We start from the raw sequence: 12231 nt of genomic DNA on the forward strand, positions 1-12231 counted from the left end.
TCGCTTTCATTAGAAATGAAACTATGTCTCACCTTCCATTGATGTTCATCTGTAAAAATCTCACTTCTAGCAATGTCAACCCTGTTCCATGCCACTGCCAGCTTGAGTTGGTGATCCCAGTTCTCATGGCCTTGCTGGTCATGGCTTAGAGAAGCTGCCACAAAACAAGTAATGCTTTTAAATTTGAATTGCTAGGTTACAACTGTTACTTACATTTCTATATAGAACATACAATAAGCCTCCAGTTCTCTGCACTTGAGTTTCCCAACACAAGAAGGTGAATTTGCTTTGTTTTCCTATATACCGTTTATATCACCTTAATTTCTCAACAAACGGTTTCTGTCAGCATACAAAGGAAGTTCTGTATAAAGTAGGATTCTGATGCAAAATTGCAAAAATTAATCCAGAGCAGCCAGGGGCACGGCAGCATGGCATGCGGGCATCCCAGTAACTAAGGCACCCAGCAGGGTGGAGATGGGTTGAGTGTGTGTATGTAAATGTATGTGTAGATCTAAAATTAGTGCATTGTATTGTGTTAGAGTTAGTGTGTATGAGCAGGGGTATATTCTGGCCTAGGCTGACAAGTCCAGTGCAATGGCAGCCTTTTCACCCCAAAACCAGTGTACCTCTGCTGAATGGGCTCGATGACTGTGTCTAGTTATTCTAAACAAGAAATAATAATAGTAATATCCCAACACTCAACATTAATATGTTGCTAAAGAGTAGAACATGGAAAGTTTATTTTAACTGCTTTATTTTACCTCTTTCTACCAGAATTACTCATTATACATAACCCCTGTAATGCTTTAAAGGTCCAGTACCCTTTAGCAGGGCTTGAAGGATAGCCACATCAATGTCATGCTGATCATCTTTGTCTTCCTGAAAAATGGTTAGTAACTGACTGTGTCTCATGATGTCCTGGATCTAAGGGTTGAAAAAGAATATTTTGGTGAAAAAAGTACATAGAAATGTATGGACTTCCAATGTCTACAGTAGGTAGACAGGTTAAATAGCAATCTAGGCAGGTAGGGGCTACAATGTACATAAAAATGGTGAATAGGAGTGGTAGAGAGTAGTGATTATGGTGACTCCATTGGAAACCCTACCACTTGATTAGTTTCCTTCCCATTTTCTTTACTCTACCATACTTTACTTCCATTATTTTTTTTTATTTTTAGGAAAGACTGAATTGTATTGGATATATTGTTTAAAAACCCTAACCCCTGAAGGGTTAAATATAGATTTTGACATGCACCTCTTTCTGTAATGTTCCAATTATGCTTGTTTTATTTAAAAAAAAAAAAAAAAAAAAAAAAATTGTGATAAGCCACACCCCTTGTTGATGACGTCATTTGGCGCCATTTTAGACATTTCAAACTGCATAAAAACATTCAATGTATCAGGAGCTTTTCTATACACTCTGAGGAAGCCTGTGCTAGGCGAAACGCGTTTGTGTATTATTTTATATTAACCCTTTGTTGGTTTTTATTGCTTTTTATTACCAAAAGTTTAAAATAAATAAGTTTTTTTAAAAACTTTTTTATCTTGCTCCTGGACCTTTTTTAATTTATAAGACAAAATATCTTGTCAGCCACAACTATATCCTTGGTGGGGATTTTACCACCTATGCGCTGAGGAGTGAGCAACTCTATCATTGCTCACCAAAAAGGAACTGTGGACACTCCAGACTGCTTCAAAGGCTGAGGCTAAAGAAATTCCAAGGCAAGGATTATACCACCTAAATGCACATCTTGGGGCTAACTGAAGAAGCCCATATTACATAGTGCTGCCAAAGAAATCTTTAAGGCGAGGATTATATCGCCCAAGCGTATACTTTGGGGCTAACTGAAGAAGCCCCTACCAAATGTGAGTAGCCCTTTGTGGCCTTCATTTCAAACAAAAATAAGCTTTGAGACATATTGCACTATTGTGTTTTTCTTTCTTTTATATATTTCATACACATCCGTGAGAGCGCAGCCACTAACCCCCTTGTGAACTACTCTACCTGTCTAAGCCAAGAAGAGGAAACCTTGGCAAGTGGTTCTGCTGCTACATCATCATCTATAATAACTTTGTTTTAAAAAGGACTTTTTTTTTTTTTTTTTTTTTTTCTTTTCTCTCGTTTTTTGTTGTTGTTGCTTTTAGCGCTTTTATCCTACCCCTTTTAAGTTTACTCTTATCTCCGGTTTCCTCTGGTTAAAAGCTGCTCAAATTTTTTATATATAATGTCTATATTTGAATATAGAACAAAACATAAGATAGATATGGAAATTTTTAATGAACCAAATGAAAACACCAGGTTCCCAACTCCCATACAAACGAGGGAATCCCAGAGAGAACTATTTTTCCAATTAGAAAAATGCATCAGTAAGGAAATTAAAATCAAATGGGAAATAGCCACTTTGAAAAAATACACTGATGAAAAAATAACCCCACGTGGTCTAAGATTGTTTAAATTACCTACTACCTACAGAGAAGATGGGGACTTCATGAATGATTGGCACAACCAATTAGAAAGTTGTACCTTTGGCCTCATGAACCTGTTAATTCAAAAAAAGAAACACCATCTAGTACTACTTGATAAAAAAATCAATGAGTTAAAAGATAAATTAATTGAATTTGAGGACACTCAGGAATTCAAGCAGAACTCTGTATTAATTCAAAGTAAGGTAGAGAAGGTAGAGATGGAAACAAAACACATTAAAATTAAAAAATACATAAGAGACAAACAGGATTATGCTAAAAATGAAGTTAGGACTTTTAATCAAAAATCCAAATCCTATCAACCTAGGGGAAGAACACCAATAAGATATCAAACAAATTATGTAAAAAAACCCTACTTCAGAGACACATCCTCACCACAAAGATATAGAAAAAATGCACCACCCCTCACACGGAGGACACCAAGGAAAAACCAAGATCAACAAGATTTCACAAAACACTATAGCAACAGACAACAATATAACACAAGAAACCAGACACAATACAGAATGAAAATCCCACGTTCACCTGAATCACCAAAAACACAAATACACAGAAATAAATCACCTTTATGGAAAACTCATCACAACAAAGAATACAGAACTCATCAGCTCCTAAACAAATATCCCACTAGAGCACCTTCAATTTATGACACACCTCAACAATCACCAAAAGCTCGGAATACAATCACCCACAAACTAAGGAGTAGGTCACCACTAAGGAAGAAACTGACAATCCCCTATAGTGAAGTTTTAAAAAATAACAGATTTTATCCATTGTCCTCTGACTGTGAATCAGACTATGAGGAACATTTTTTAGAGATACGCACAGACACAAAAAGGAAAAAGTGCAATACTACGCTAGAGGAAATAGAGGTGGAAGAAGAGTACAAAAAAGGAAGAATAGGCCCATCACCACAGAAATAATTACAAAAAACAAAACAGAAAAAGAACAAGGTATTTTTAATTTGACAGATAAATCTTTTAACCCCACACAAATATCCGTTTTAAGTAAAGGTCTCAAATATGCGCCCACTCGTAATTTTAATCATTTTAAAGCTTTTATTGACCTTAATAAATTTACGAGAAATGTCACATTAAAAAGATTTTATAAAATTAAAGAGGATGAAGCTTTAGGCACGACAAAAAATAGAAGTACCGGTGAAAATATCTCAAAAACAAACTTAAAAGTTAAATCAAAATTTTATCCATACCAATATAAATCTAGTGCAATACAAACCTTTGAGAGGCTGGTCCTTAAAGATTTAGAAAAAATTAAAAAGAATAAATATGATTTTAATAATTTTACTAATAAAGAAAGAAAAATACTTAAAGAATTATATGAGGACAAAGAAATCGTTATAAAGCCTGCCGATAAAGGCGGAGGTCTGGTTATTTTAAGTAAAAAACAATATGAGGACGAAGCATATAAGCAGTTAAACGATAACAATGTATATAGAAAACTGAGCCATAACCCTATTGAACAAATAAAAGACAAACTTAAGGTTTTGCTGGAAAAGGGACTATTAAATCAACTTATCTCAAAAGAAGAATTGAATTACATAAACAACACCAATCCAATAACACCAGTGATCTATTTTTTACCAAAAATCCATAAGAATGAAAAGAATCCTCCAGGACGCCCTATTGTGTCAGGCGTTAACTCTATCCTGTCCAACTTATCTGAGTATATTGATATTATCCTCCAACCAGTAGTAAAAAAAACAAAAGCTTATCTAAAAGATACAATTAATTTATTGCAAATTTTAGAGGATTTTAAGTGGAATCCCAATTATATGATGGTGACATGTGACGTTCAGTCTTTGTACACGATAATTAATCATAATTTGGGATGTCAAGCAGTAAAAAATCTTTTAGAATCAGATGGAAATTTTCCTCCTATTTTTATAGATTTTCTAATAGAAGCCATTAGGTTAATTTTGGAAAATAATTATTTCTGGTTCGATGACTCTTTTTATCTTCAATTAACAGGTACTGCTATGGGAACCAAGTTTGCGCCCAGTTACGCCAATTTGTTCATGGCGGACTGGGAAAATGACGTAATCTGGACCAATAACAAGTGGAGTGCAAACTTGGTCACCTATAGCAGATACATCGACGATGTGTTTTTTATTTGGGGAGGCTCTGTACCAGATCTTAATGATTTCTTAAAATTTTTAAATAACAATAATAGGGGAATAATCTTAACCTCTAATTTTAGTCAAGACAGTGTTAATTTTTTAGATTTAGATATTTATATAGAGGATAATAAAATTAAAACAAAAACTCATTTTAAAAAAGTATGCACAAATACTTATATTGAACAATCTAGCTGCCACTATGGTCCTTGGTTGGAAGGAATACCCAAGAGCCAAATGCTACGAATTAGAAGGAATTGCACAGAGACCCCTGTTTTTAAAGCACAAGCGGATTTTTTAAAAAACAAATTTTTAGAAAAAAACTACAATGCACAGAAAATTCAACACACAATAGCTAGCATAGAAAACCTGGAAAGAAAAGATTTAATAAAGTATAAAGAAAAGCCAGATAAAACAAATACAAACTTTATCCTACCTATAGTAACCGATTTTAATAATAAGAATAACATTTTTAAAAGAATTATTAAAAAAAATTGGAATATTCTAAAAGAGGATGACATCTTAAGAAAAATACTCCCAGATAACCCAAAAATTGTTTTTAGAGGTGCACCTAATTTAAAAATGTTATTAACAAAGAATTTTACACGCAAACATACGGATACGAAAGGAATGTTTTTTAATAATGACAAAGGTTTTTATAAATGCAATTCATGTTTAGCATGTAGATTAACTACTGACACGCAAAGAAAACAAATAATGTTTAAATCAAATATCACAAATAAAGAATATAAAATACAAGAATGCATTACCTGTAATTCTAAAAATGTAATCTATCTACTAGAATGCCCTTGTGGCTTACAGTATGTAGGTATGACGACAAGATGTCTAAAAGTTAGAATATCAGAACATTGTCGCAATATTAGAAATGGAATTGTCACCCATAGCGTCTCTAAACATTTTTTAAATCATAATAAAGATCCAAAGTTACTAAAATTTACTGCTATAAAAAAAATATCCATACCCTGGAGAGGAGGGGATATTGTGAAGATTTTAGGAAAGACTGAATTGTATTGGATATATTGTTTAAAAACCCTAACCCCTGAAGGGTTAAATATAGATTTTGACATGCACCTCTTTCTGTAATGTTCCAATTATGCTTGTTTTATTTAAAAAAAAAAAAAAAAAAAAAAAAAAAAAAAAATTGTGATAAGCCACACCCCTTGTTGATGACGTCATTTGGCGCCATTTTAGACATTTCAAACTGCATAAAAACATTCAATGTATCAGGAGCTTTTCTATACACTCTGAGGAAGCCTGTGCTAGGCGAAACGCGTTTGTGTATTATTTTATATTAACCCTTTGTTGGTTTTTATTGCTTTTTATTACCAAAAGTTTAAAATAAATAAGTTTTTTTAAAAACTTTTTTATCTTGCTCCTGGACCTTTTTTAATTTATAAGACAAAATATCTTGTCAGCCACAACTATATCCTTGGTGGGGATTTTACCACCTATGCGCTGAGGAGTGAGCAACTCTATCATTGCTCACCAAAAAGGAACTGTGGACACTCCAGACTGCTTCAAAGGCTGAGGCTAAAGAAATTCCAAGGCAAGGATTATACCACCTAAATGCACATCTTGGGGCTAACTGAAGAAGCCCATATTACATAGTGCTGCCAAAGAAATCTTTAAGGCGAGGATTATATCGCCCAAGCGTATACTTTGGGGCTAACTGAAGAAGCCCCTACCAAATGTGAGTAGCCCTTTGTGGCCTTCATTTCAAACAAAAATAAGCTTTGAGACATATTGCACTATTGTGTTTTTCTTTCTTTTATATATTTCATACACATCCGTGAGAGCGCAGCCACTAACCCCCTTGTGAACTACTCTACCTGTCTAAGCCAAGAAGAGGAAACCTTGGCAAGTGGTTCTGCTGCTACATCATCATCTATAATAACTTTGTTTTAAAAAGGACTTTTTTTTTTTTTTTTTTTTTTTTTTTTTTTTCTTTTCTCTCGTTTTTTGTTGTTGTTGCTTTTAGCGCTTTTATCCTACCCCTTTTAAGTTTCCATTATTTTTTGTTTGAATTTAGTTCTGTTTTCCCCCATATTCATGAACTTCATTGTTCTAAACTCTTGTTCTACTTCTAACCACTGTCCATTGACATGTTCTCTTTTTTCTGCCTTTTTGGAGTCTTATTTCTCTTACATATATACACCCTCTCAATTAACATACCTGTATACCTCCTTGCATAATGTAAAACATCCTATAAGCATCTTTTTTTTACTTCTCTACTAAAACAAACACAAAATGCATATTTAAAGAAATAAAACTATCAAGGGAAAAAAGTACCTTTTTAGTCCACTCAACAATTTTGTGTTCTGTAAAAGTGTCAAATGTATCATGGAATAGAGTGCGGAGCTTCTCTTGAACAAGCGAGATTGTGATTTTTGAGACAGGTAGTTGAGCAACTTGGGCAATTACATCAGCCACTCGCCCTGATCCTTCCACTATTACACAGGGAGTGTTATTACAAATTGCATTGTAGATTGTCTGCATGGAGGTTCAGAAGGAGACAAAGATGGCTTAGGAAACCGAACAAATATTTCATCATTTAGTTTTCCTGTGACTTTTATAAAACAGTTTCACTAATCATGATAAACAACTTTGGTACATACAATCTAGACTGACATTTTGAAACTTTGTTATTATATATCACAAATGTATTCTGTATTAGGCTTGTCTACAAGGCTTGAGCAAGCTATGTGACAACCATAATATCAGACAGGCTTAAATTATTTCCATGATGTCATGAGTGTTAAATATTGGATATCATTTTAATATAGGGTAACTTACATCAAGCGTGCCAGGACCTCCTTCCAGTACAACACAAACAATCGGAATCTTGATCGCTACTCCTTCAAGATGTCAAAATAACGTGTTATTAATGATGATAATGATTACGCAGGTAGAGAAGATACAAGAAATAGAAAAAAAACAATGTGCTTTCTTTTGTAGGTAGATATGTTTTTAATTTTAATACACATTCCAATATATATGAATAAAAGTTGTGACCAGTATGAATCTTATTTTACCTCCTTTCTCTTTGGTTTGCTCCGATATGAACTTTTCCAGTTTTGCCCTCAGTAGGATTTCCACTCCATATCTTCCATTCGTTCCATCATCCACAAGAATAAAGTGTGAATGATTATTATCCAGACAAGACAGGTTTCCTTGGTTCTCTTCATCCAATTGATACTCAGCTGGAAACGAGCCCTATTTGGGAATGGAATATATTTTGTTGTGATGTGGCCAAGGTTCTATAAACTATGCATATGCAATTTACAGCAATAATAAGAAATATCCAAGTAATTTCTTTCTTTTTTTTTAGTACTACTGGTGCCAAGTATCTATAATATGCATACAGCTTCAAATACGTTAAAACAGAATTTTTCAAAGCTAAAAAACAAACATATTATAAGATTCAGCCATGGCCTCCTCCTCCATGGTATGACTATGGGGAAAGGTGCTTCCATAGAAATCAATAGCAGCACTTGGCATACATGCCCATGAGGGTCTGAACAGAATCCTGGACATAGCGTTCACTGAGCTAGTGCTGGAGCTGACTGGACATAGGTATATCATCTGTACTGTAGACACATGTGTTTGGTCGAACACATCTCCACTGTGGCATAGAGCTGGGGGATGGCGAAATGGCCAAATGCATATGGGAGATTCTGTAGAATGTCTCCATGCGTTTGCAAAGGGGTCAATGAAAAAATGCAAAGGGACCAAGAGGCCATCATATTTATTAAAGTGCATATGATGACTGAAGTGCCTGCTAATTGTTTTGTGTATCTTGTCTATCATGACGGATCCTGAAAAATGTCAAAAGTTACAAAGGTTTTGGAAAACAATAATGTATTTATGAATTAGTTATCATGTATTTATATTTGGAACACAGTATATTAAAGATCAATCCCCTAAAAAATAAATTAATGACAAAGGCTCAAAAAACAGACCACATGGAAAAATCAAAGCCAGAAATAAGAGCTTGCCAATTAATTTGAACAACACACCTGGGACTTTTTTGAGCCTAATAATTTACCATTATCCCTTTTTAGGGTTGACTTTAACTGCATTTAAAAAAGTTTTTTCTTTCTCTGGTTAATTTTAGATATTAAACTTGAAAAAAAAGCTAAAACAGCTATACAAAGTCACTAGTCCTAGACCTGAGAAGAATGTTTTGTCTGCAAGTCTAGTGTCTATCCCTATCACTGCACCTGGACAGCAGCCTGATCTATGAGTCCAAATATGTGACACCCCTGACATCTTTGTGACAAAGCTTTTGTATGCATCCACCAGGCCCGGACTGGCCATCGGGCACACCGGGCATTTGCCCGGTGGGCCGGTCCACGGCAGGGCCGCATTGACATAGGGGCTGATGGAGCTGCAGCTCCAGGCCCCTACCCTACCAACTGCGACCGGGTCCGCCACTCTAAGGGGCCGGGAAGTCCCCACCAAGGCCGGCCTTACGGGTCTGCGGCCGCACAGGGCTTAAATTAAAACATCGGGGTTTTTTTTTCTACTTTATTTAACATGGAGGCTTTTAAATAAAGTTGGGAAAAAAAAACCCCGATGTTTTAATTTAAACCCTGTGCGGCCGCAGACCCGTAAGGACGGCCCTGGTGGGGGCTTCCCGGCCCCTTAGGGCAGGGCCGACCTTTGGGGTGTGCGAGCGCACAGGGCGCCACACTCCAGGGGGCGGCCGCTCATCAGGGGGTGCCAACTTGCGGCACCCGGCACCCCTCCAGAGACGGACAGTAATGTCCGCCGCTGGAGGAGCAGGCTCGCAAGGGAACGGTATCGGAGGTCTTTAACAGACCTCCGGTTCCCTTGAGTGATTTTAAGCCGGGTTCAACCCGGCTTAAAATCACTCAAGGGAGCCGGAGGTCTGTTAAAGACCTCCGATACCGCTCCCTTGTGATCCGCGCGGCAACAGCTGTTGTACGCCGGGGTTTGTTTTCAGGTCCCGGCGCACAACACTGAAGCCGCGCCCACCGCTGTCCGTGCCCTCTGACCCGGAAGAAGACAGAGAAGACAGAAGAACTGAAGAAGAGGAAAAGAAGCTGAAAGAAGAAAGGAAAGGTAGGAAAGCATTAAGTGAGAGTGGATTGGTATGTGTGTGGATCAGTATATATGTGTGGATTGTTGTATGTGTGTGGATTGGTGTATACGTGTGGATTGGTGTATACGTGTGGATTGGTGTATACGTGTGGATTGGTGTATACGTGTGGATTGGTGTATGTGTGTGGATTGGTGTATGTGTGTGGATTGGTATATGTGTGTGGATTGGTATATATGTGTGGATTGGTATATACGTGTGGATTGGTATATACGTGTGGATTGGTATATACGTGTGGATTGGTATATACGTGTGGATTGGTGTGTATGTGTGTGGATTGGTGTATGTGTGTGGATTGGTGTATGTGTGTGGATTGGTATGTGTGTGTGGATTGGTATGTGTGTGTGGATTGGTGTATACGTGTGGATTGGTATGTGTGTGTGGATTGGTGTATACGTGTGGATTGGTGTGTGTGTGGATTGGTGTATACGTGTGGATTGGTGTATACGTGTGGATTGGTATATGTGTGTGGATTGGTATATGTGTGTGGATTGGTATATATGTGTGGATTGGTATATGTGTGTTGATTGGTAAGTGTGTGAGAGTGATGGGTGTTATGCTGTACCATTTCCAATGTATTTTTCATTATATAATTATGCTCTAAAAGTACATCATAACTCCCATCACTCTATACTGTTCCATACAGTGGCAGAGCTGGGAAGCAGAGGCCTTGCACCCCCACCGCAGGACTCCTGAAAGGTAAGTGAACTTCAAAGAGGGAGAGGGTAGATAGTTAGGAGGGGGTAGTTGCGGCGGGCTTAAGGGGCTCTGCGTTAATGCGGCCATGTAGGACCAGTCAGTCCAGTCCTGACTGGGCCTATTTTAAGGTGGGGGCCTGGAGCTGCAGCTCCATCAGCCCCTAAGTCAATCCTGCCCTGGCACAGGCGCGGTCGCAGTTGCTGCTTGCTCCGGCAACAAGGTAAGTAGGGTGAGGGAGGGGGGTGCAGTGAAAAGGGGCAGAGGGGGGTTAGATAGTGAGAAAGGGGGAGGGGATAGATAGAGGCGGTACATATTGAGAAGTGGGGAAGGGGGTTACATAGTGAGAAGGGGCAGATAAGATGAAGAGAGGGGGTAGTGTGAATGCGAATGAGAATGAATGAATAAATGTGTGGAGGAGTTGTGTGAATGCGTATGACAATGAATTTATGTGAGGATGAATTGCTTGATTTGTGAGACTGCATTAATGAATGTGTTAATGATTTGTCTGAATGATTAAATGCAAAGGTGGTACATGAAGGGTGGGCTGTAACAATAAATAAATAAATAAATAAATATGGGCTGCTCAGGCTTAAATGCCCGGGCCTATTTTTTGTCCCAGTCCGGGCCTGGCATCCACAAATCTTTCTGTAAAAAAACAAAACAAGAAAACCCAGAAAAAATATCTGTTGTCGCCACTAGATATTCCCTGTTAAATCCTCTTTAATGTCACCTTCAAGACCAGTATCTACAAACTGTTTATTTTAGTACCAATAGTTACAAAACAGACAGTGTACAAAATGAATATTAGACCTACTGTGGTAGAGATCAAGCTGTTACGATTGTGAACGATTCCCCAAGTAGCAATTCCAATCGTGACAATGTCATTTTCCTTGCCATTGCTTCCTATGCAGAAGTCTCTTACGGCTTCACCAACTTGTTTCATAACACCAGCGTGAGAGCCCCCAGTTATAATCCAGGCTCCTGTTAAGACATGCAGTGGGAATGAACAAACTGCAAATAAGCATATTCCTCATTACTATATAAAATTAATACTTTTTGTCGTGGTACAAATATACAAATTAGGACTTTCACTTTATAAGGCTCAAATTTGGTGATAAAAATCAAATAGTTATTTAGCCTTGCTTATCAAACAACTATTGTTTAATTGTATGGAATCTGTAAAAATATTGTCTTACTTATTACCAGGAAAAGGTAAAACTTGAAATGTATGTTACATGAACATATTTAAATTGCATTCTTATAAGTGAAACATTTAAGGTATATTCCAGTGTATTTTAAGAACACATTGTTTCTTTATTATATACAGTATCGGTATGAAACCATGATCACCTGTTGTTTGAGCAACTTTCACTAGGCCTCTGCGGAAAATGTTTCTCAATCTCATCTTCATGCGAAAGTTCTTGGCACCTCCTGTTACCGAAATCAAAAGGTTGGGGACTTCCAGACCCCAGTGCTCAGTCATCAGTTGGTAGAGGACATGGGATGGAGTATCTGATGATACTCGGACATACTGCTAGGAAAAAGAGGGTGTGCACACTTATGCAACCAGGTTATTGTGAGGTGTTTTTTTTTCTCCCCCTCAAAGATTTCAGTTTGTTTTGCGATTTAATTGTTAAAGGTCACATTAAAGGTGGCAAAAGTTCTGACATGATTTATCGTTGTCTCATTCTTTAACATCACAAGAACCTGGCATTTAAACAGGGGTGTGTAGACTTTTTATTTCCACTGTATATCTATTTATAAAATATTG

At 37.1% G+C, this 12231-nt stretch overlaps 1 protein-coding gene across 1 annotated transcript in view; it reads right to left on the reverse strand.

Moving 5' to 3' along the window:
• TRPM2 (transient receptor potential cation channel subfamily M member 2) overlaps nucleotides 1-12231 on the reverse strand; it is a 38873-nt gene that overhangs the window by 22548 nt on the left and 4094 nt on the right. The window contains 7 exon segments of the mRNA XM_053471331.1: nucleotides 33-154; nucleotides 822-924; nucleotides 6929-7129; nucleotides 7433-7494; nucleotides 7672-7852; nucleotides 11275-11441; nucleotides 11811-11994. Of these exon segments, the coding sequence (XP_053327306.1) occupies nucleotides 33-154; nucleotides 822-924; nucleotides 6929-7129; nucleotides 7433-7494; nucleotides 7672-7852; nucleotides 11275-11441; nucleotides 11811-11994 (1020 nt within the window).

The sequence above is a fragment of the Spea bombifrons genome, chromosome 7 (assembly GCF_027358695.1).
Source record: "Spea bombifrons isolate aSpeBom1 chromosome 7, aSpeBom1.2.pri, whole genome shotgun sequence".
NCBI classification, from domain to species: domain Eukaryota; kingdom Metazoa; phylum Chordata; class Amphibia; order Anura; family Pelobatidae; genus Spea; species Spea bombifrons.